General features: G+C 43.8%; 1 protein-coding gene across 2 annotated transcripts in view; it reads right to left on the bottom strand.

Annotated features, from left to right (window-relative positions):
- Positions 1-24,247, bottom strand: part of LOC147881085 (uncharacterized) — a 69,567-nt gene extending 45,320 nt beyond the window's left edge. The window contains exons 1-17 of one of the 2 annotated variants that reach the window (XM_087402233.1): positions 24,098-24,247; positions 22,097-23,842; positions 10,707-10,925; positions 10,493-10,584; positions 10,232-10,345; positions 6,691-6,778; positions 6,440-6,529; positions 6,201-6,323; positions 5,948-6,049; positions 5,690-5,812; positions 5,509-5,604; positions 5,283-5,375; positions 2,546-2,619; positions 2,207-2,405; positions 2,004-2,092; positions 1,486-1,883; positions 910-1,357 (exon numbers count right to left, since the gene is read on the bottom strand). In XM_087402233.1, coding sequence (XP_087258359.1) covers positions 910-1,357; positions 1,486-1,883; positions 2,004-2,092; positions 2,207-2,405; positions 2,546-2,619; positions 5,283-5,375; positions 5,509-5,604; positions 5,690-5,812; positions 5,948-6,049; positions 6,201-6,323; positions 6,440-6,529; positions 6,691-6,778; positions 10,232-10,345; positions 10,493-10,584; positions 10,707-10,925; positions 22,097-23,779 — 4,031 coding nt within the window. In that variant the 5' untranslated portion in view covers positions 23,780-23,842; positions 24,098-24,247. The remainder of the gene's footprint in view (positions 1-909; positions 1,358-1,485; positions 1,884-2,003; positions 2,093-2,206; positions 2,406-2,545; positions 2,620-5,282; positions 5,376-5,508; positions 5,605-5,689; positions 5,813-5,947; positions 6,050-6,200; positions 6,324-6,439; positions 6,530-6,690; positions 6,779-10,231; positions 10,346-10,492; positions 10,585-10,706; positions 10,926-22,096; positions 23,843-24,097) is intronic. The other variant, XM_087402234.1, reaches the window with a different exon arrangement.
- Positions 24,248-25,240: the final 993 nt, after the last annotated feature.

The following is a 25,240-nucleotide window of genomic DNA, read 5'->3' as shown; positions in this document are numbered from 1 at the left end:
GTATAAAGCAAATTCTCCCCTGATTGGGGGAGAGGGCCCTCAGTGGGTACAGGGACCCAATCGGTTGTCGACTCTACTCTCTCTCTCTACCCTCATCTCCTTTCTCTCTCTATGGTGTACAACACTAATTCCTCGCTAAAGGTTTAACGAAGGTCTTGCTGTGAATTACACGATCAGATTACCGTTGCATGTTACAGTCCGCTAAGTTGATAGAAAAATATACCTTCGTAAGATTAGAATATATCCAACCATACGAATTCAGATTTTTGTTAATCTAAAGTCCAAAATGAAACTAGTTGTTGGCTTTTGCACCCGCGTAAGGTTTTTCGATATAGTTGAGCAGCTGATCACCACTTGGACTAAATTCAAAGAATTTGCATGTCCACTAAGGTGATGGAAAAGCATACCTTTGTAAGACTAGAATATATCCAATCGTACAAATTCTGATTTTTGTTGATCTAAAGTCCAAAATGAAACTTAGTTGTTAGGGCTTATGCACCTGTATAAGGTGTTTCGATATAGTTGAGCAGCTAATCACCACTTGGACAAAAATTCAAAGAATTTTCGTGTCCGCTAAGGTGATAGAAAAATATACCTTTGTCAAACTAGAATATATCCAACCATACAAATCAGATTTTCGTTGATCTAAAGTCCAAAATGAAACATTTATGAACCGTTCCAATATTCCCGTCCCTAAATCAAATCCCACCACCTTCACCAAGAAGGATTTATTGGGCTATAAGGTGAGACTTTTGCTGTAGAGGAGAAACTTGATCAACTTCCATTTTGCCAACAAAATACTATTTTTACCGGACAATCTAAACAACCCACACACTTCCCACACACACACACACACACACACACCCAAGGGGGGGGGAAAGAGATCCACAAGTGAAAAAGGAAATCCACCTGGATGCATTCTTTTGTATTCGTATCATAGAATTTTGTGAAGCCAGTGCTTTCTGAGCAAAAGAAGGTATTCTGGGACATTCAATGTTTCTTGACATTGTACTTTCTTTTTCATTAGAAACAGGAGAATCTTGAACAGATGGCCCATCTCCCAAAACTTTAACATCTCCTTGATACTGGCACAAGTGTCTATTGGCATTTCCAACTCCAACATCCATGTCATTTATATCAGGATTCAATCCAGATATAGAGGTACACCGTTGTTTTCCTTCAGGAGGAACAGAAACATCGCATTCAGTTTCATCTTTAGTTTTTGACATCGTGTCCTTGCCAGCTGTGATTTTTTCTCTTTCCTGGAAATACAGGCAAAACTTGATCAAAGTATCTGCAAGCTCCTGTACTTCAGAAAGACCACGGTGCTCCAACCCAGCTTCAATCATGACTTGCTCTGCAAGAATACACCAAAGATAATATAAAAATTTTATAATATCCATTTAATACAGCTAACAAGGCCGTAGGTCTATAGTAAAGCTCCATAGAAGAAAGGTACCTTGGTCCTTAATAGACATTATTTACCTTCTCGTCCCTTGCCAAGCATGATGAAGCGAGCCTCAAATCGTTTTAGTTCCTTCTCTGACCATTGATTCGCACTTTCTTCCACCTCCCTATTACGCTTATTGCCAGAATAGCGTCTCCTAACATCAGACTTTCTCTCTTCATCATCTGAACCTTCATCAGAGATTTCTCCTTTTTCCTTGTAGTTCACTTGTGCTCTCCTCCTGGGGCCAGCAGAACCGATTTCCTGAGGCTTCTCAGCATTCAGAGCAGCATGACAAACCTCAGGAAGCAACTCTTGCCAGAACTGAGCAGATTCTACATTGTCATATAGGCTCTTCTCCTTGTCGTCAACGTCATCTGATGGGATCTCCGGATTGGAAATGAATGTTGCAACCGAAAATGTGTTGTTGCCACGGCTGTAGGGATCATAATTAGGATGCAAACCAGAATTCTCTTGGCATGCAGCTTCATGGACAAGAAATCACTACCGCCTTTTGTGCATAAAAAAACAGCAGATACAGCTAGCAGGTACCTACCCCCCAATGAGACGTCTTTGTGTCCGTTGCTCAAGGATCTGATCAATATTCTGAGAATGAAATGCTGCAGCCTCAGCTTCTCCATCATCCTGTGCTTCCAAAATCATCAAGCATCAATTATGAAGCTTCCAACAATCTATTTACCTATCCTGACAATAAAATCTAGTAAATTTGTTTTTTGTAACTGGACATCTATTCCGCACCTTCAACATATGATAGGCCCCCCGTCTCAACAAGCTTTCAATATTTTTGCTGTGCTCGATGTCCCCATTTGAACCTAGAATGTTTCCAAGTATCGCCTCATCAAGCCCATATTTGCGTGAAGAGCACTCAAATAAATGCTGCTCGTAAGTATTTCTTGTTATTAATCTATAAATTTTGACATCTTTTGTTTGACCAATCCTGCAAAATAAACCCCTCTGTAGATCAAACAGAGACATAAAAAGTTCATATCATGGTTGGCCTCAGATAAAATCACAGAAGAGGGAGAGGGAGCAGGGGAAAACAGGAGAAGCAAGGCGGACATTCTGACTCGGCCGTACCTATGACAACGAGCCATTGCTTGCAGATCATTTTGTGGATTCCAATCAGAGTCATATATGATGCAAGTGTCTGCCTGCAAGAAGAGAGTGACAAAAAAGGCACGCAAACCTGTTACACATGGGATTGCATTGAGATCATTGTACACTAAGGGTCCACTCAATCTTCATGAAGCATCAGAGAGTATTTAATGGAAGGGATAGATTTTTAATTTAAAAAAGTAAGGGAGTCCGGTTTTTTGTCTTATCCACATACTGAACTTCAATGAAGTGATCACGTCTGTGCTTTTACCTTAGGCTAAGGTGTCTGCAAAATTGTTCATGCCCAATTAAAACCCTGGTTCCACAAAGTTGGACAACTTGTATTGTCCACTTGGGGATGCCTACAGGTACTATGATCTTGATTGTGAACAATGTAATTGGCAGCTTGGCAGTACCTCCCTAACTTTGAAAAAGAACTCCTCTCACTTCAGGAATGTGATAGGTTAACAAGTATCACGAGATGCTCAGCATGGCTAAATTCAAGAGCTGTTTTCAGGTAGTCAAAACGAGACACAAGGATGGTGTAATACGTACCACTCAAGATAGATGAACACATGGACACGCAAGTGGGGAACAATCTTTCAAGTAGGAGGCCTGATGAAAAGCCTGAGTGTTTTGGGAAATGTTTGCTTTTAAATTGCTTAAGATATGCTTACAGCCTCAATACCTTTTGGTGTCTCAAGTATCTGTACATGTATAATGCTCAATGGAAGCAAAAAGCCACAACAAGCAATTACGCCAACCAAGTTACACAAATAGCCCTTAAAAGGCATCAAGTTTATCATTTAATAATACATCATGGGTATGATGTCATGATAATGCTGTTAACTTACCACAAGCTTTTGTGATGATGAACAATGGGCAAGGATCTAGGATCACTCCTCTTCACCCTTCAATTCCAACCAAGGAGAAATCAAAGAATGAAAACTAGACATCTAAAAGGAAAGAAGGAGAAGTGGATAGCTTTGATGAGTGTCTCAAAGCTATATGAGGTCAAGAAGAAAGACAACACCATAAATGACCTAGTTACAACAGTTGCAAACGCTGCAACATGTAAGGTGCCCTTTTGAATTCTCTCCCATCCCTCCTCAGCCCCCTCTCAACCCCTTTGCCTCTCAGTCCTCTTTCATTCTCAAAGTCAGCTTTCCTTCTCAGCCCTCTATGCTCTAACGTTCCCTTTGCCCCTGCCCTCTCAAAAGCCTCAGCCCCCTTTCATTCTCAGCCCACCTTCTCAAGTCTCAGCCCCCTCATCCTTTTCTATTTGTCATGTGAAAATTCTCTCTCCCCTGACCCCTTTTTTCCAACTTTAAAAATTGTAATTTACCTTGGGGGGGACTTCCGAAGCTCGTGCCTAACCCCCTATGCACCTGAAAACTTCTACAACCATGGGGTTATCGGCACATTGTGTCTCCGCCGCCTGAAGGTCAAGTCTGGCATTCTCATATCTATATCCACTAACCACTTCGACCCAGCTCCTGCTCCCTGAGCCAATCGATGGACTTCAAATCCCTTCTGAGTTCATGCTCTCTCTCCAGGAGGGTTTTCTGCACTACAGCACGTGAGCCGAGAGCTTTGCACTGCTCCTTTGAATGGCATCGGGGGGACTGGCCCATGCACAGGGGTGGCTTCACAGGCATACAAGACCACAATGTCAGACCATTCCCCTATTGTGCTACATCCGGAACAGCCACAATGATAACCATCAACCAATCAGCCTAGAGAGCATGTTCTAGGGAGGTCAAGGTATAGCTAAATAAATAAAGTTTGGCCATTGAACGCTCTCCCCAAGCTTAAATAAGACCATCGTGCCATAGTACTCTCTAGTCCCCTGCGCTCTGCGCAGATAAGATGGAATTTAATCTTCCATGTGCATGTGGATGCCTTTAGTTATACAATCCATGTTATACTTGCACAGCTCAAGGCTAGAATCTCGGCCCTCCCCAGTGTCATTACAGCACCACTGAGAAGGAAGCACTAGGCATGGTCGATAAACTTATGTGCTACCTGCCCTTTCATATTCTATGTAAATCACCAAGCCTTAGTCTTACCTCATCTACAAAACAATCAAATAAGGGCATTTAGTATGATAGATTCTCCTTTTACAGACGTTCAATCTCAGCGCTATATATAAACTAAGTAAAGCCCGTTAAAGAGCGGATTGCTTATCTAGCATGCCTATGCAACATTTCAAGAGTAGAATCTCAATGGAGCTATTTGATGCACCCCTATTTGGATCAAGGTCATAGATGTTAAGCATGAGGAGTTGAGTCAATATTTGTCTACAGCAACGTTTCTGGAGGAGATGCCCCAAGATAAACAGCAGCATTTAGCCTCAAAAGCTTGATGATACACACTCATAGAAGCTCAATTCTACCAACAAAGCACCGATGGAATATTGACCAGATGTGTGATGCCTCCAATATCAAAAAAATGGACAGGAATTCATCCTCATAAAGAGAGCAGATTTGATATATGGTATATTTACATAGCCAAAGAGCCTTTTAATCTGTAAATATGCTTTGCCAGTTCACTTTGTACCCTACTATTTTAGTCATGATGACCAAATAACCATCAATTTGGCTAACATGTTTCCTTCCTTTGTACCCTTGAAAAGAAATTCTTAGACTTTTTTAACAGCATCAATGAGTGAATATACATAAGGCACAACCACCATGAACTACAAAGACATTGTTCTTACAGCTGTTAAAGTGATGCCTAAGCCTCCAGCGCGTGTGCTCAGCAAAAAGACAAAGGTATCACTTCCACTAGCAGAATATCTGTCGATAGCAGCCTGCAAAATCATACATGTCATTAAAGATAAAGAAGCAATTTAAGTCTTGAATTACCTACACAAAATGGAATAAAGCAGATTAAATTTTGGCAGGGTGTTTTTCTTTTGAAGGAGAGCAGGTAGCAGGGAAGACCTGCCGCTCTGATCCCCTGATCTTCCCGTCAATCCGCTCATATGAGTAGCCTTTTAAATGCAGATAATCCTCCAGAATATCCAGCAAAATTGTAAACTGCCACACTTAACACCAGAAAATTTACCATAACACGTTGTGAACAAAAAATGCAGAATATTGCCATAAGTGTCAAGGTTCTAACCTGAGAAAATATCAAAACCCGCCGTCCAGCATCTTTCAGCATTGGCAATAACTTATCCAAAAGTAACATCTTGCCAGAACTTTGGCATAGTACTTTCCGAGATACCTCAAGTCTCTCCTCCCCCTGTACAATGATGTGCAGCATAAAGGAAAATGACAAAAACAAAAATGAATTTCCTTCCAACAATATTCGACAATAAAACTTAACCAATGTATGTGATTCTTATGCTTTGCTTCTGCCAATCAAAAGATATATTACTTGGGCATCTTGATGTCCACCATGTCTGTACTTTGAATTCAAATGTTCCTCTAATCCATCACACAGGAATGGATGATTACATAGCTTCCGAAGCTCCATTGCCTAACCACAAAGTCCCAACATATATCTATACCATCAAACATAAAAATTACAAAGAAACAAGAAAATTCTGCCCAAATTGAGGATGTTTAAGTTTTGCATGCATAAAGGTAGCAAAAAGACACAAGGGGAGTGCAGAATCATGAAAACACACCACGTTGCGAAGATTAGGGATATTACTGCTTTGGGAACCCCTCATAAGATCTGAAATTCTGTTTTCATATATTGCTTTATAGTAGGATCGCTGATCCTGAGTCAGCTCAACCCAGATAATCGTCTGTGCCAATAAAACAATAACCTCAGCTGAAATGTCTGAATGCGCAAAAAATAGTACTGGACATAGATACATCTAGACTAGCAACAATTCAACCATTTTGATGAGAAATAAATTACCTCCTCTTTTAGAGGAATACTTTTCTCAACATCTTCTTTCATTCGCCGCAAAAGCCGTGGCTTTAAAATATTTTCTTGTAGGTCTCTAACCTTGAATTGTAGACGCAAGCAAAGTTTCAATTCAATGAAATTTGAATTAAATGAGATATACCAGTAAAAGATCACATGGTGAAAATACGTAGAACCTCGAGTATTGGAAAGCACACACGTTTCTTCACAGCAAAGCTTCCTGAAATGATCAGAAGAGTCACCTGTTCTATGTTCTTGATATCTCCATACTTTGACAAGAAATATTCTTCTGAATCAAATTGATCGGGATCCAACAGGTTCAAGAGACTACTGCAGACGTCCAAGCACACAATTCACAGTAAGGGTCGCGAACAATCCAATGCCATGCATGCATTCTAAGACATCATTCTGTATAGCAAACCCCCTAAACACTAGTCTTGTTCCAAGCTTGATCACAATTGCAGCTTTTTAAAAGGCAAGGAAAATTTTTCATTTGTACCAAAAACGTCATTGCTATTTAAATTCACTGGTACCATGATCCTCATTCAAATATAGAGATGCGTACAAATCATACAAAGTGTCAATTTTTTCCCATTTAAATAAGTTTCAAGTCACATTAAATATTTCATAGTTTCAGCAAAAATTTCATTATTAATTTTTTTTTTAAATTTAATGATCGTCCAACCATTCCCACTGATTACTCCTCTCATATATGTGTGTGAGAAATGAAGTTTGGAAAAAAATTGTGTTTACCCACTCATCAATCTAGAAATTCTCCATGAACACAAGTGGGTCCCACAAACGTAAATACCCTTACACAAACCAAACCTAAGACATTACTAAACCAAAACTATTGTATTGTAAGTTGATGCCCTTTGGATTCCATCAACTTGGTCCAAAACAGCATGTCAAGTTTGATTTGGTGGGATCAGCCTTCTGTTTAAAACGGCTTTCAGTTTTTATTAGTGTCAATTGGGAGCTAACATCATTCCACTGTGCATCTTTAACCAATACAAGCTAATTATTATCCCCATTAGCAGGTATGAAGAGGATTGTCGCTTTCTTGGTCCATGCTTGATAGGTGGGCCTTCATTAAATGTGAGATGGTCTGATGAGCCAAAGGGACAAGACGGGAGAACTGCAATAGCAATAAAGGGTTACACATGGATGTTGTGGGTGCCTTGGGGAGGTACCTAGTTTGCTTTCAAAGCAAATAGTGAAGGGGGAATCCAATGGTATGCATATTCTTTGTGCATACATTCAGACTTTCGTAGCATGCTTTGCGCAAAGTGTTTGCCTTGTGTTTTTCAAATGCTGAAGAAATGAGGATGAAAGTCTTCCTCGCAAGCAGAGGCGAAGTCATGTTGCAGAGAAAATCAATGCATACTGCATGATTTTTGTCAAGGGCAGTGATGATTGCTTCGAGTTGCAGGACTTGCTGACACAGACAATAATTTTGGAGACTTCATCGAAGTTCGGTCGTAGGCTACTGGAAGAAGAACGACGTGAACCTGGTCAAGCCTTTATGGTGGAAATGAGGACATCTACAGATCTAGAGAGCATATTGTTGCTGGAGGATTACTCAGTTGTGAGCTGATTTGGTCCAAGATTTCTAAATAGACACTTGGCGATTGGGATCTATGTGAATCATCCACAGGTTTTTCAAGTGGTATACTTGGTTGCGGATGGTGCAGCGTGGTGACACTTCGAAACAGAGCATGGTGCTTGTCAGGAACCAGGCTGTCCTTGGATTCTAAGGGGGACAGCTGGATGGGCCTGATGTTTGTAATAACTGGCGTGTTCGTGTTCAAGGATGATCATACTATGGACACTGGGTGCTACTAGCATTGTACCTATGGTCAAGGATGGCTTACCTCAGTGGAGCAGGACCTAGAGGAGCAGGAGCTAGGTCTTAACCAAAGGTCAAGGACACCTCCAACTTGTTCTTTAGAGCTTCTTTGTGGGAGCTGATGGATCATTGTGGTCACCTCCCCACCTATGAGCCACCAAATGAGGAGAAGACTTGGTGCCAGCAGCAGAGATTGGGTCTGAGAGAAGCCAGATCTGAAAACTGTCGCATGAGCAGATAAGAGATTACAGGCAGTCTGCCATGTCGGCAGCAAACTCACAAGCTGCAATAGGACCTCCAAAGGACAGCAGACCAGTACAGAATCAGTACAACTGCAAGGCAGACAGTACAGAGCCAATCAGAGGTCTGTACCTGGTTGGCCGCAGCAGGACAGATGGCTGGAGCTGATACAGAGCTGCGGGATGTATGCCTGGAGAGAAGGTAGGCCAATGGGGGACTGCCACATGGCCAAGCGGGTCTGTCAGATAAGTGCAGGCTGCATAGTAACAGTCGACTTGTACAGCGATCTTTTGTGGGTACAAATGACAGTAGATGGTCGGAAGGCAGCAGATGGGCTAGGTCAGGTCCCCATAACAGGCCCCTGGACCAGGGTCATAAAAAGGACCACATGCAGGTCATCTGATCAGAAGAAGACCAGACTGGATCGACCCAGTCACAGGTTGGCTGACAGACTGGTCGGCCAGTTCAGAGGACTCCCAGCCCTGCAAATAGGCCCCTGGATGGGGCAGTCTACCATTCATTGTGCGCCTCACAATTGGCTGTTCATTGGGGCAGCAGGGAGGTCAGGGATCAGGGTCCACAGTACCTCATACACAGAAAAAGCAAGGAGGCCCAGGATCTGCATGTATATAGTACCTCACCACTGGCAGTGCAGAGCAGCCAGGATGTCTGATGACGAAGCGGTATCCGATGAGCTCCTTAGGTGCACACAGGCCAACAGAGTTTTGAAAGCGCTAAAAGGAGGTAGAAAACAGTTCTGATGTGCCAGGGGTCCACATCTAGGCAGTACCCTACTGCTAGATGGTGGCACACTTAGCACAACTTTTGTATCAGGTCTGTCTTTGAAGCAATACATGTTTACTGTTTCTACTCTATTCCTCATCTGGGCCTGCGTCTATCTCTATCTACTTGTTTGTGCATGACAGAAAGGAGCAATATTGAATTTAGCACTCTGTGTTTCCTTGGCTACATTGCTATACACATTCTTCCACAGCAGGAGGTTCCTTCCTCCTTGTGTGTGCATGACAGAAAGGAGCGAGATTTGAATTTAGCACTCTGTGTTTCCTGGGCTACATTGCTATACACACTATTCCACTGCGGGAATGTTGGCTACAGCAAGGAACCTTCGTCTCTGTTTTCTAATGTCTATATTATCCGTAACATTGTATTTCCACCACCTTTTATCTTTTGTTTGAGCTAATTTACATCATCACCCAACAAAGGTTATATTAGTTTTGACAACAGCATTTATCTTGTTTGAACTACTTTACATCATCACCCAACAGGGATTATAGTGGTTTTTCCACCTTGAACAGTCGTTGCTTTCATATCATGCCCACAAAAGCAATGACCGGTCAATGAAAAAAAAGAAACACACGTGCTCTTTTTGAAAATCTGATTTCTTTCAAAGGTTGATCGGTGCAACTCTAGCTTTTGGGATTCTGAACTGTATCAAACTAATATTATCATAGACAAGTGGTTCTGCATTGATCAAATCACTTTTTGCAAAACGACACTTCAGGAGCATAATACAAATTGCACGTTGTAAACTGTCGTTGCACCGACTAAGGAGGGTGCAGAATCTAACTCATTCTGGAAATTCAGACAGGGCACTTTCACGACCACCTTAAAGCATGCAGATATGTAAAACATGGCAACAACATCTAGTAAATATAAGAGAGAGAGTGAAGTACAAGATCTCTTTTGTGTTATTTTGGACAGGCGTGCCTGTCAAAAGTAGCAAGCCTCCCTTCCTGACAGAGAGTTCTTTGAATGTACGGGCTGTTTTCGAATGCTTTGTTTTCAGCCTGCATCAACATGCCCAAATCGTAATTGTTTCCTGAATCATTTCATTGTTGTGAAATGTGCTCTTCAGAACTTCACAATCATGCTCACTGTATTAAGATAGTACAACAATGAAAAAGACGGCGACTTTAGAGACTGTAAGGTCAGACCTGTGTGCTTCATCAACAATTATGTATTGCCATTCATGCTTTGACAGAAAAAAATGGTCCTTCATGAGTACCTCATATCCTGTGAGAAGTACCTAAAAAATGAACACCCATCCATGATGGTGGAAGAGATAATTCAGACACTTTATATTGAAAAGCATACAATTAAGTATTCCAACTAAAATAAATGCATAAGAAAAGAGTAATGCTCACTCACATTGAACTTCAGGTCCCGGCTCTTCCGAGAAGAACAATAAAACTCATATTCTTTTATGATATTCCTTTCCTCCATACTTCCGGAATATACTACACAGTTCATGTCAGTGAGTGACTCGATTTCTCTTTGCCAATGGCCTAATGTTGAGACTGGAGCTACGACCAGAAAAGGCCCTTTGATCTTCCATTTTACCCTAAGGTTTTGAAGCATGGCCACAGACTGCTCAAAGAGTCCATGAAGAACAAACAACATGAGGAAACCACCTTAGCAGAAAGAAAAGCTCAAGGCAGGAAAATTGTAATTCAGCTTCAACATAGCAGCAAGCATCTCATCACATCACAACAAATCTCTCTCTCTCTCTCTCTCTCTCTCTCTCTCTCTCTCTCCACGTCATCCTACGCACGTGAGGTCACTAGAGAGGACACATCCCCATATGAGACGATCCATGATGACACACGGAGTTCTCCAGACAGGGAGACACCCTCCTTCTAGGGGATTTCAGTGCACAGACAAGGGACAGGCAAGTGGGCCTGCTGGACTTCCCATATGAGAGAGATCCCCACATAGTCCTGGAGCTAGATGCAGGCTGCAGCTGAGCTCGGGATACTGAGGCATTTCGCAAATGCCCCACATGTGACAGGGTACGGGCGACATCTACTTGAGTTGGGGGCAGTCCATGACTTGATCATCTAGAGGACTCACTTGTTTCCCACATGGTGGTGGGACAAGTACAATGGACTACCTACTAGGCCCACTAGCCTTTCTCTTGCGGATTTACTCGGAGCTGACCACTTGTATCTGGCTTTCCATATCTCTGCGACTGTGCCAGCCATAGAGAGAGCCCCCCCCCCCCCCGCGCACTTGCACATGTCAAGAAGCACTTTGACCGTGCCCTCGACCCAATGTACATGAGCCACTTAGCCACTCTGCATCTGGATTCTAGAGATGTCCTCTATGCCTAGGCCCACCACCTGTCACTTGTTCACCACACAAACTGTACGGGCTGCACTCCGTCGGCTACACAATCGGAGAGCATAGGATCATGAAGGACTACGGATTGAGCATCTTGCACCTAGGCAAGAGGTCTTTGCTCTGGTCCTAGCACAGATGTTCAACCAGGCTATATGCCACGGCTTCCCACCCGCTTGAAGTACCACCACTATTGTGCCGATACACAAAGCTAGGGACCCTATGGACACTAGGAATTATCGCACCCTCATGATTGGCCACACTTTGGCCAAGATCTATGGGCAGTGTTAGAGAGGAAACTCAGTAGTCACACACTGGCTCGAGGGCAACGTAGGCCGAATTCCAAAGACAGCACTCTACTCTAGATCACATTTTTACTCTGGGGGCTATCATCGAGGAGGCGAGGTTCAGACACCAAAAAGTCTACACCTAGTTTGTAGACTTTCGAAAGGCATTCTACACTGTCCCACGACCCCGCATGATCAGGAGACTACAGGAGAGCACGATCATGGTGAAGGTAGGGTTGCCCCCTCTCCCGACTCTCTTTGGGCTTTACATGGATGAGATCACTTCCTTCATTAGATCGCCTAGGAGGCAAGGGATCATTATTGACCGACCTAATGATACAGATATTGATATATGCTGATGACATGGTCCTTATCTAATCTTCAGCGGAGGGGCTACAGAGACATCTGGAGGCCCTAGAGATGTTATGCACAAAGAGAGACCTGACGGTCAACCTTGGGAAGAACATGGTTATGGTCTTCAACACCTCATACACAAAGCTCTGTCGACACAGCTTCACTTATCGCACCGAGCCGGTGGAGACAGTGCAGTCCTACACAAATTTGGGAGCAGTCTTCACACAACCCCTTTTCACGATGACCCCATCCCAGGCACAAATCACACAGGGGCAAGTGTTGTGGCCCAGCTGGAGAGACAGTGCTTCCAAACACACTTCTAGAATCCACCAATGAAGTGTTGGCTTTTCGATACGCTAGTGCGACCGACTGCCATGTATGCAACACCCTTCTGGGGATGTGATCTAGCAATGGCAAAGTGGAAGAGATTTGAGCGGCTACAGGTGACAATGGGATCTAGGATGATTCGTAGTAAGCCCTCAGTTCCACATGAGATAGTACAAGCGGAGTTTTCCTTGACACCGCTACAGGTTGATGCCATCTTCCAGACAATGGCATTCATTCATAGAGTTTGGGACTTACCTCGATGGAGACTACCAAGGCTGGCCTTGGAGTCATCCAGACAACTAGCACATAGCGGAGCACGCACGTATATCCGCATATGGTTTGCTAGGCACGGGATTCAAATGGACAGGCTTCCCCCCTTTCAGTACAGCATGGACACACCTCCTGAGTCAGTCCCACAAGATGAAATCAACTGTATCATACAGCTAGATCTCCCCGCTCCACGCATCTCAGACTTGGGGGGGAGATCAGGAGCTCCCCACCAAGACCCAATTCTATCGCAACTAAAACCGGGCTTCAGTTAACTGAAGGGCGGTAAATTGTATCTAACTTAGCATAAACTTCATTCACAGCCACATTGCAGCATTTCCAGCCACTTCCATTGGTTAAATTCCACTTAGAAACAACTTTAAACACACTTGGGGTGAGGCTAGAGTGCCCCTCCTCAAAAACCAAACACCAAAGACATCGATTGGCCCGAAACACTTTGGCACCCCTTCCGATATTTATTTAATTCTTCAAGCAATGGCAATTGTGCAATTACATCAAGGGCTCACCCTTGCACTCTGCTACACTCAGTCCACTGCCCAAGCTGGCATCAGAATGCATCCAATTCCTAGGTGTCACTAGAACCCAACTGTCAAGGCATAGCTAAGGCATTCCACACTGACTGTGCCCCACTGAAAGTGGCAATGCATCAACATTGACCCCAACAAATGCTCAAACAGCCTCAAGGCATAGGAACTGCAATAGACTGTCCCTCCAACAGCTTCCCAGGCACACCCTCTGCGGCTGGGTGTCTGGCTACAACCATTTTGGTCTAGACAATAACAACTTCAAAAATGTCAAGTGAAATCCAAAAGGAATTCAGAATATCCATACCCGTTGTCCATGGAAGAGGGGCAAGCTCTATCCTTGCACCTATCCTCTGTCCAGGCCCCCAGGGTTGTAGAAATGACTTCCAGCCAAGGCAAAAGAGAGAGAATGTGAGAAAGAGATTCTGGGAGCTAAGAACTGAAAGAAGAGCAAGGCTCACAAGTGCAAAGGCCACAAACAAGAGAAAAAGGCTAGAACATCAGCAACAAGGCCTCGAGAGGGACACCAACAGCCCATAAAACTTTCAGAAACAACCGTGGGATGCGTGCCAGTTGCAGAAATCACCGTGCAGCAGCAAAAACGAGCCTAGGACTGCGTGCCAGGAATTTTGGAGCAGAGGAGCAGCCTTGGGATGCGTGCTAGCAACAAAACCAGGTCCAAAACAGCAGCTAGAAGTGCCCGTACTGCAGTAAATGATTCCGTACAGCCAGCTAGGAAGTTCCATACAGCATTTATGGCATTCATACAATCCTTACAGCATGAATTAAGGTGCCTTGGCAAGCGAGTCAAGAGAAAGAGAGTGATAAAAAACCTCAAAATGCGTGAAGGAGAGCAAATGATGCGTTGAGAAAATCCATACCAATGAGGAATGCCTTCAAAACGTTGGACGTAGGGACTTTGGAGAGAAGGATGCATGGCAAATTACCACGTCGCACATTTGCCTCCCCCCCCCTTCATTAAAGTCCTAACCCCTACAACCAATGACACAATTAAAGGCACTAACCCGCTTTACCAATGACACATTGGTCTCCCCTTGGGCCCAACTTTTAGACCCCTCTTTTCTAGCATTAGCCTAACACTTGGGCCTAGTAGTTGCACCTAGACATTGGATGCATTCCTAGGGACTTCTGGGAAGTATCACTTCCCCTAGGCTAGTCCCCTAAGCCAAAGGTAGTCACGGTTACCAAATTCACGTCCCCATGACAACGACCACTTCCTGAGAGTATTAGACGAGGGATTCATCATTAGACCCCAATATCTCAAGGACAGAGGAGTCTCGCTGCATTGAGGATCACCATTGGATAGATGCGGCTCATCAGCTGACGACTGAGCCAGGGAGAGCAGCACGTATACTATTGGATCTACATCCTATGGACACTGGAAGTGATTGAGACAGAGGAGCATTTTCTATGTGCCTGCCCAGCCTACTATGAGATTAGGGGATGTAGCACGGAGACCTTAGGAATTTACAATGATTGCCCTAGCCTCCAACTAATTAAAAGAGTTCAAAGGATACTTCAATGCAATTAATTCCATGGGCCAAGGCAAGGGAATGAAGGTTAGAGAGGGGGTTGGGCAAGCTGGCTTGTGGGACAAGCAAAAAGTCGAAATTTGCTTTGAGGCTTGTTTTCGGGACCACAGAAGAATAGGGAGAGGCCAGTCACAAGCTGGGAAAGTGCTCCGGGGCTATTCTATCACATTGCCGCTGATTTTTTACTACCATGGTAGTTTGTGGGCTGTTGGACATATGCCAAAAGCTCAAAAACGAATTTCGCTTTTGTGCCAAGACCCTTCGGATCAGTTTGTTTTTGCTGCATACCTACTGTTCGCGCCTTCTAGAGCCCCCAGGGTTGATTCGCACTTCTTCCAAGAGCCTTTCAGGCCAGGCACCATCAGTTTCGCAACTTCTCACGGCTGTTTTGAGCTCCTTCCATGCTGGGCTGATCCTGAGTCGCACCTGCCAAGGGCCTTCCGGAGCTGCCAAACTTGCTCTTTACCAGTTTTGCTGCTTCCAGATCCTGCCCAGCATCAGCACACATAGTTTTTGCATAATTCGCACCTGTTTAGAACTGTCCAAGGCCACCAAAACAGGTCGAAATCCTGTTGCAGCTTTCCAAGGTGCCAGACTGCTACCAAATTCTTGGATTGGGCTACCAGGGGACAAAGGGGTGCCAGTGTCATGACAAGAGAAATGATTATTTAGTTAATTAATAGTAATTAGAACCTTATTATTGTTAGGCGCCAATTTGATGGTGCGGTAATATGTTTGTATTTATGATCGATCAAGCGGTGTAAATAGTACCGCCAAAACTATGTAACATTGGCCAATGATTAGTAATAAAGATGTGCACACACGTGTCTAGGTCCTAGGGGCAATAGGAAAGGGAAAGGGTGCATTAGAGTGCATTGAATGGTAGGTGCATGGGTCATAGGATAAGGGTAGGTGTAAATGGGAAGATGGAACTTTAGTGATCTCAAGGGACATTAATGAAAAGGGTATCACCCTTTCATTGTGAATCTCACGTAGCATTCTCTCTACCACATTGCATTTATCCACCATCTCTCTCCCACCTTGCATGTAGATCGAAATAGAAACAAGTACTCTCACGAGGGCGCTCTTCCCCATTGGAGGGCCAATTGGCATTCAAATTCTGCATGCATTGCACACATTTACATTCTCGAAAAGTCTGGTTTTTCATATTTGGTATCAGAGCGACGACGGTCCACGACCGAGACGAGAAGAGGGCGAGAGAGGAATGCGCCGAATCGTGACGGATGTGGCAGAAGCACTAGTGGGAGACACGATCTGCAAGAGCCGCGGGCGACGGAAGAGAAGCACAACGGGCACCGGCACGGTAGCCACAGAAGAAGGCACAGGAGAAGGCACGACTAGGGAACGACATGCAACAGAAGAAGGCGCACACGACCAAGGAAAACATGCGAGACAACAAAATATTGGACGGCACGCACGCACGCGCTGCGGGGAACAGTCCACCACGCAAACAGCATACTTTACGGGTTGTATACATCTCCTTTCTGGCCAATCCTGAATTCTCGAGGTTTTGAAACAACGGATTTTTCTGGAAATTTTTTGTCTTGGACGGTGAACGGGGTGACTCCCCCGTGTGAATGTACCCTTAAAATCCTTAAACCGTGAGTAAAAGGGACCCCCCCGTTCTCCCCAATGGAAAGTCGGATCGAAACAAGATTTTAAGGGGGTCCACCCATCAAGTACCCCCTATAACGGTATTTAGAGCTCCAATCCACTCAAAACAAGTAGCCCAAACGGAGCGTATCAGTTTACATCAGAAATACAAGAAGAAAAGCTTAAAAGAAAAGGAAGAGGAGGTCATTTTAAGTGTCTTCTCAACACAAACGAAGCGGGAGTCGGATAAGTACCACCAACTCTACAACACTTGACTTTTGCTATAAAATAAACTTCTTTTTTGAAATCACAGCAAGTCATTTTCTCTCTTGTATTACTAAAAGGAAAGAATGGAAGGGGAGGGGAGATATAACAATAAACTTATTCATTTTCCTCCATTACCCCAAGGAGAGAGAGAAAGAACACCTTCACCCCCTCCTGAAGAGGATGGATTAGGTGAGAGTTACACACATCTCAAGTACGATAACCCACAAATAGATTTACAACAGTCTCTCCTTCAAGAACCTCTTGATAGGGAGTTCTCCTTTCGTAATGAAAGAAGAAATGAGACCAGCCAAGAACAAGGTGATGAGTTTACACCTTCAACTCAAAACCCAGCACACATGGATTATAATCCAAGTGCAAGAGGAAGAGAGGAGACTCCTGTTGATAAGCTGATTTTCTAGTTTAGCAATATGATTGAGCAGTCCATTATGACAAGATTAGGGACTAAGAGGACTTTAAACTTTGGGGATGAAGAGTTGAGTACCCCTTCTAAGAGGTCCAAATTCCAACCGCGAGAGAGAATTGAGTTCCCCAAATATAATGGGAAAAGGGACGCTGACAAAATCCTCAATTGGATTCGCCATTTTGAGCTATACTTTGCCCATCAAGACAAGACTAAGCAAGAGAAGCTTGCTCTTGCCACATTGCATCTACAGAAGGATGCTCTAATGTGGTGGTCTTTGTCACAAACAAGAAAAGAGCCTATTCATGAATGGGCTAAGTTCGTGGAGCAACTGAAAGCCACTTTCATGCCACCAAGGCGTGAAGAGAACCTAACCTTTCGTTGGGAGAGGTTTAGGCAATTCGATAATGAGAGTAATGCAGATTTTGCAGCCAGATTTTGGAAACTCTCTCTAGAGTTACCCGAAAAGAGAGAGGAAGATGGGAGAAAGAAGTATTTAGCAGCCTTAAGCCCAAAAGTAAGGTACGAGGTTGAAATGTTTAACCTGACTAGTACGAGGTTGAAATGTTTAACCCAACCACGCTTAAGGACCTCACTAAGCTGGCTGAAATAGCCGAAAGGAAATTGAATCCTCATAAACCCTTCAATAAGGAGGGTGGGTCATCATCTAAGACCAACAATATACCCACTTTTAGGAAACCAAACCGGTTTAAGAATAATAAAGGGAAGGGTAAAGCTCTTGTAAGGAATGTGAACAGCCAATCACGTCCTGGATGGGTGTCATTTCCTTCTATGATGGACGAAGAGAAGAGGGAGTTGATTAAGGAAGGAAAATGTTTCGGGTGTAAGAAACATAAGCCAAGGCACGTATGGCATAAGTGTCCCGTTCTCTTGGCTAAGATTGCCAAGACAAATTCAATAAAAGGGAAAGCCAAGGCATCCAAGCAAGAGGGTGAGGCTTCTACCTTGTCACCCTCGAAATCTACCGTGACTATTGAGCCAATAGTGAATGCTGTCCATTCAGCCACTACCTTTGGGCCTCATGATCTTTTTAAGGTGTATGGATTCGTGAATGGACAGAGAATAGTGGTTCTCCTAGACGAAGGATGTAATTATGACTTAGTGAGTGATAGATTGGTAAAATTACTTCATCTTAAACCAGAACCTATAAAAAACACGTCGCTCTCAGGAGCTTTTAGGAGACACAATGAAGAAGACACATCCATAGTACGGAATATTCCTTTTCGTATACAAAAATATAGAGATCGAAGGGATTTTCTAGTAGCTCCTTTAAACGTTGACATGATTCTAGGTAAACCATGGCGGTATGATTTTAACCCTGCTATTCATTGAGTTTTTGGTCATGCCTTTTGGCCTAACTAATGCTCCAGCCACTTTTAGTAGGCTGATGAGAAGGGTTTTACGACGATACTTGGGAAAATTTGTCATAGTCTTCTTTGACGACATTTTAGTTTTCAGCCAGAATGAGGAAGAGCATAAGGATCACCTTGCTAAGGTGATGGAGCTCCTAAGGAAGGATCGATTGTTCCTAAATACCAAGAAGAGTGAGTTCTTCAAGACAGAAATAGAGTATTTGGGACACATTGTGTCTGCTGAGCGAATTCGGATTGACCCTAAAAAGGTCAAGGCCATAATTGAATGGCCCATACCCAAAAATATACATGAGCTGAGATCCTTCCTAGGGATGTGTAGTTATTATCGCAGATTCATTGAGAATTTTGCACGTCTTGCTTCTCCACTAACAGATTTGTTGAAAAAGCATTCCTTATATGAGTAGGGAGAGGTTCACCAAGTAGCTTTTGAGGAGCTTAAGAGAACATTGGTCACTGCACCAATGTTAACACTTCCGGACATGAACAAAGAGTTCTTTGTTGTATGTACGGATGCGAGTGGTACCTCGATTGGGGCAGTGTTGATGCAAGGAGGGCATCCCATTGCTTATGAGAGTAGAAAACTTCAAGGGGCTGAATTGAAATATATCACGTATGAGAAGGAGTTACTGGCAATCATTCATGCTTTAAAGTTATGGAAGCATTATTTATATGGTTCTGCTTTCAAGATTAAGACTGACCATCAAAGTATCAAGCACTTGTTTTCTCAACCCATTGTTTCTTCAAGGCAAATCAAATGGGCTAAATATATTCAATCCTTTGGGCAACCAAATATTGAAAATCAACCAGGAAAGGAGGATTTAGTAGTCGATGCTTTGAGTAGATGGCCCCAAGTTAATCACATTTATGTGATTACGGAGAAATCATTAGGAGCAATGGTTGAAGCTTATCCTTTAGAGGAGGACTTCGCTGACATTTATGGAAAGATTCAGCGTAAAGAGGTCGGGGGTTTAGAGGCTTATTCCATCGTGGATGGATACTTATTTTTGGGACGTGCCATATGTGTACCCAAAAAAGGGTATCACCCTTTCAATTGACATTTCCTAGGTGGCCGCAGAGATCAAACAAAAGTTATAGGAAGACAAGCCTAAAGAGCAGAGACATCTTGTGCCCAAGAAGAGCAGGAAGATCTAACCATGCATTGACTATAGAAAGCTCAATGAATTAGACAATACCAAATCCATTTTTTATCTCCTTCACCGATAACATTTTGGACCAGGTAGCAGGTCACAAGATGTGTATTTGTTCATGGGTGGGTACAATGACTATACTCGTGAGCACCCAAGGATTAGCAAAAGCTTGCATTCACCACCAAGTGGAATGTGTATGCATACAAGGCTCAAAATAGAGTGCACAAATGCCAAAAAATAGCCTATAAGGATTTACAATGGAGGCATGCGTAGCATTCTCTCTACCACATTGCATTCATCCGCCATCTCTCTCCCACCTTGCATGTCGATCGAAATAGAAACAAGTACTCTCACGAGGGCGCTCTTCCCCATTGGAGGGCCAATTGGCATTCAAATTATGCATGCATTGCACACATTTGCATTCTCGAAAAGCCTTGTTTTTCACAGCCAGAAGGAAGTTGATTTGCTGCTTTTCACCTCTCCAGGGCTGTTTCTGATGATTTCGCCTGCCAAGCTTGTGTTCTTGTTGGTTTCTCAAAGGTTGTCAGACACTACATATTTTGGTTAATGGATGACCTACTCTTGCCTGAGATTGCCCACAGATTTTTGCCAGGATGGCCATGGAATTTGCATAGGGTTTTAATGACTTTGCCAGCCGCGGTAAAGCTGCTTGAGTATTTAGTTGCTTGATATCTCGGGTGTTGTGCAAAGTCGAGGCTTTGCTGTATTTTGATCTCACTGAATATAATTAAAGAAATACCGCAAGGGGTGCCAATGATTTTGGGGCCAATCTAATGTCTGGTGCGGACCAAGGGCATTCTAGCTCTTGGATTGGGTGTTGGAAGTTTATTTGTTTGCTGTCTGAATTTTCTAAGTGGCTGTAATTACATGATTTGTTGTGCTATGTTGCCTTCCTCATCAAGCTTCTGCACAATTTCTTTTTTGGGAAGTTGAACGATACAGTTGCGGATCATAATTCATATGTATTCAATAGCTAATACCAAGTGAATGCAAAGGGTTCCGCTACCTGCGATTTCGATGGTGCTGCAACGGTGGCAACAAATCCAAGTGTGAAATGATTCCAACTGTAGTGTGCAGCAAACAAAGACAGCAAAAGGAAATCATGAATGAAGCATGTCACACTTTACGAACGCTCTCGTGTAGCTATTCTCCACTCCTGCTTGTTGCTTAGCTATTGACACTCTCTGAAGGTCTACAAATTGCCTGTCATCTTACTGTTCAGGCAGTTCGTTGCATTTCTTGCGCCACCATCGTTTAAACGAGGCCGGATTTCCTGCTGCTGAGTGCACTGCCACGACACCCTAGCTTAGCCCGTTTTGGAGGGATGTCGTAGCAGGCATTGGTTGCTTCTTGATCCGAAGTGCAAAATTTTCCCTTTAGGAAGAGCCACCATCAGCTCCTAGCGTGGCATGGAGACCTACATACACTTCTCCGAGCTGTTGAGTAGCCTATCAGCCGGAACAAAAGTCCTGCCTCTGGTGTTTATGCATGTTATATTACACCTCTGAAATCTGCATCCTGACCAGCTCCTGTGCACATCTCAAGCATTATGGCACTCTCCTCTCATCAACTGGCATTATCTTTGGTGGAAAATTTCTCAGGAACTAGGTTCCCTACATGGCAGACAAAAATACAGCTAGTTCCTATGTAGGAAGGCCTCTGGGATGTTGTATTCAAAGGTGACATCCACCTGTTTATTACGTGTCCCAATCACCATTATTTTTGCCTTATCTATAATGACCTGCATTATTGCATCACAATACAAGAACCAGAAAGACTTAAAGTGCCCATTACTAGGATACAAGAAGCAGCTTAAACTTTAGTTGATTGAGTGATTTATAAGCTTTTACTCCCGCTTTCCCTTCCATGTTCCTTTCTTCCACTATCTTCTCACCCTTCTCCTGTTTCCCTCACTTCACTTTCATAGACATGCACAAAAGCATTTCTTTACATATTCCAATGTTGTTTTACTGTATGTCAATTTACACAAATGTGAACCGTTACAATTTTATCATACAAAGGACCAATAGGACCAGATGTGTACAGAATTGAATAGCCTTGGAAATGTTGATATTTGTATATAATTATTTAAAAAAGCTCCATCACAGTAACATAAAGTGCAGCATACATGGCCTTTCAATCGCACCTTCCACCCCCCTAAGAAGAGACACTGCAAAACATTCTTTGGCCTAGCATTTGCAAGAAAACAAGGAGGACACTGACCTGCATAGTCTTTCCCAGACCCATCTCATCTGCAAGGATACAATTGATGCGCTTTTTAAAATTATGGTCCATCCACGCCAACCCCTTTTTCTGATAGTCCCGAAGCACACGGCCATCTTTGAAAGTAGTTGTGCTACTTGGAGGTGCACCTTTTGTATTTATCCGCAAAAATTGTTTCATTGCCTCCTTCTCACCGAGCATCGTGTCTTCAGACTCCCAAGTTGATTCAGAATAAGGCAGTCCACGCCACTTTACCAAATAGCATTTCTTGCGACCTCTTTGTTCAGCTGCAACAATCCTGTCAACTTGAAGGTACAAGGGGTCAAAGGCAGGACTGTCCACTTTCTCTCCCAAATTCCCATCCACTCTATGTAGATCATCCATCCGCCTCAAGAAATTCCTTAGTAGTTGAGGATAATTTTTCAAAACAAAGCTTTCAGATACATACACCGCATTCCTGTAGCTTTTTCCACTTAGCTTCACGCAATATACAGCTGTGTCACTGTTTCTATTTCTGACTGAAAGGAATCTCTCCACCTGCCCAGCTCTTTTGACAATAGGCCTGTCCTCATTTTTGCCCACATAGGGTCCAAACACATCTACTTTAATTTCAGGCAATGAATGCTCTTTGTTTTGTGCATGCTTTGGCAAAGCAGGTGCTTTCAGGTTTGTGATACCCTCCGCACTGTCTGAAGACCGATGCTTTAGATTCTTACGTCTTCTAACATACGTATGGGCTAGAAACTCAATCTCAGTTGCTAGACCAGTTGTAGCCTTTGATGCAGTAAAGGATGGCACTGCATTACTTTGCAAAGCAGACAAAGTATCAGCCTTTTCAGTGGTAAATTCCGAGATGCACTCTGACACCAATTCAGGTTGCCCAGCAAGTAATTCGTTACCTGAGACCTCTGTATTTAAGTCTTCTTCGTCAGAAGTCTGTGCTACGACCAAGCATTCTGCATCTTCCAACTCCTTGCAGGTCCCAGATCTCTTGGAAGATGGGGCATCTTGGAAATGTGTGCTCTCACATATTTTCTGACGATCTGCTAGCTTGACTAGCCTTCTCCTTACTTTAACTTCTCCATTCTCTCTTGAAGCTTTTACAAAAGCAATATCATCCTCTGTAGCAAGATCTAAGGATGTGACAGCATTCAAGTCTGTATTCGATCCGCTGTCACCTTGACGGATTAACCTTGGCGAGCCTGGCTGTACAAATGATACTGACTGGTTCTCGCTTTGTTCGACGGGATGGCGCTCGTCTTCCCTACCACTTCCTTCTGAACACGAATCCTCGTTGTAATTTACCCTTACGGATCGCGTGGAGCGTGGCTTAAGAACGGATATAAAGGACGGATCCTCATCAGGGAGTGTAATTGTATTTTTCTCCTCAAAGTTACACTTTGCTGGTGGATCAGTAGTGGTATGTAACTCCTCCTCGTACATTGAGTTTGCCTGGTTTCCATTGCGAAGAGAACTTCTCGAATCATGGTCCCGCTTATCGGCTCCCCAATTGTCTTCTTGTTTGCATAACTCTTCTACAAATCGATCTTCGTCGCTATCATCAGAGCACGACGATTCGGCAACAGAATCCTGTAAGAGTTTCCTTGCCGGCACGTTGCCATCTCCCGAGTCCTCCGTGTCGCTTGTGTGATAATTGACTTGCTTCCGTTCCCGAAGACGCATTATTTGCAATTGTCAGATTCCAATTCCTGTAGCGAATGTACCGAAGTGAAAACCCAGCATACCCTGCCCGGCTTTCAGAATCTCCACATATCAGCTAAAGCCCAATACAGAAACCAGTAGAAGGACTAAAACGGGATTCAACAAACGCCGCAATCACTCCATCACAGTGGAAAGGAATCCAAAAAGCAAAAAAAAAACACCGAAAAGATGGCAGGAAAGCATGAAGGAGCATCGGAAGCGAGCAGGAAACAGAGTCTAAGGATTGAGAGCGAAGGAAAACGAGGAAAAAAAGCGAAAGGAAGGGATGAGAAAGGGGACCTGGGAAGCAGGAACTAAGGGAGGGGATAGGGGGAGGCATGCGGCAGGGGGAGGAAATTGCTGTGAGGGATTGAAGAGCTCGATGAAGATGGCTTTGGCGATGGCGTTGAAGAAGATGATGAACACAAGAGATGATGAACTTGAAGAGAAGCCTGATGAACAAGAGTGGCTTTTCATTCTCTTTTTGGCCTTCAAAGCTTTTTCACGTTGTTTTGTTTTGTGTTTTTTACTTATTACTTAACATGCTAATAATCATGGCCACACTAGTGGCCTCTTTACACCCACTCCTCCCTTTTTACCCTCCCCCCTTTGAATCCCGGCGCACTCTCACCTTACCCGATCGTCTCGCACGCTTGTCCACCTCCTTGCCTGCCCTCATTCGAATCCTGCCTCACACTGCACGTCCCGCGTAGATGTGCCCCTGATGGCTGCCTCAATGCCTATCTACTACTGGCCTATCCGAGGCCAGGGGGTGACCTATCTGCTTATGGTTGTCTGACTGCGTGGGTGACTGCGGAAAAAAAGAAAAAGGACCTACAATACATCTCCTCCATCTAGGTCCCACCTCCACATCCATTTCCCTATGTGTTGTGCTTCGCCTGTCATCATTGTTGCTTCCTCATGGCGGCTCGATTGCCTTCCTCTCGGCTAAGGGCCTTTACAGACACTACTCATCCCATTGTGGGCAACCCAAAATGATCTTGGTTTGGTAAGCTTGAGCATTGGCTTTACACATAGACGTGCCACCGTGGCAACATCACTAAGGCCGCAAAAAAAAGGTGTTGATCGTTGCACCTCTGATATTTCATTTACCAGAGTAATGGATGCCCATCCTTGGGCACCCAAGAGCAAGTGTCCCAAACACAAGCACTAAGTGGCAAGTGACCCAGCTTTTGGACTCTCTTGAAGTTCAACTGTGCTTCTATCATTAAGGATGGGCATCAGGCTATCACCATCCCCTGCCTCACCATAGCCCTTGATAGAAAAGAGAGACTTAGAGTCAACCCCTCTATCTAGGAAAATGCCAAGCGGCCAGACCCTTCCTTACTCCTTCATCAGCCCTCCGTATCACCTTCCCTCACCCCCATACACCTCCTCACTAGCTTCAAGATATTTCTCACTTTCACTGGTTTGAGGAGGTGT

The sequence above is a fragment of the Dipteris shenzhenensis genome, chromosome 31 (assembly GCF_047967505.1).
Source record: "Dipteris shenzhenensis isolate YYH24624 ecotype China chromosome 31, Dip_SZ_1.0, whole genome shotgun sequence".
Lineage (NCBI taxonomy): Eukaryota > Viridiplantae > Streptophyta > Polypodiopsida > Gleicheniales > Dipteridaceae > Dipteris > Dipteris shenzhenensis.
The sequence above is the reverse complement of the archived record's forward strand: the minus strand, read 5'-3'. Positions and strand labels throughout refer to the sequence as shown.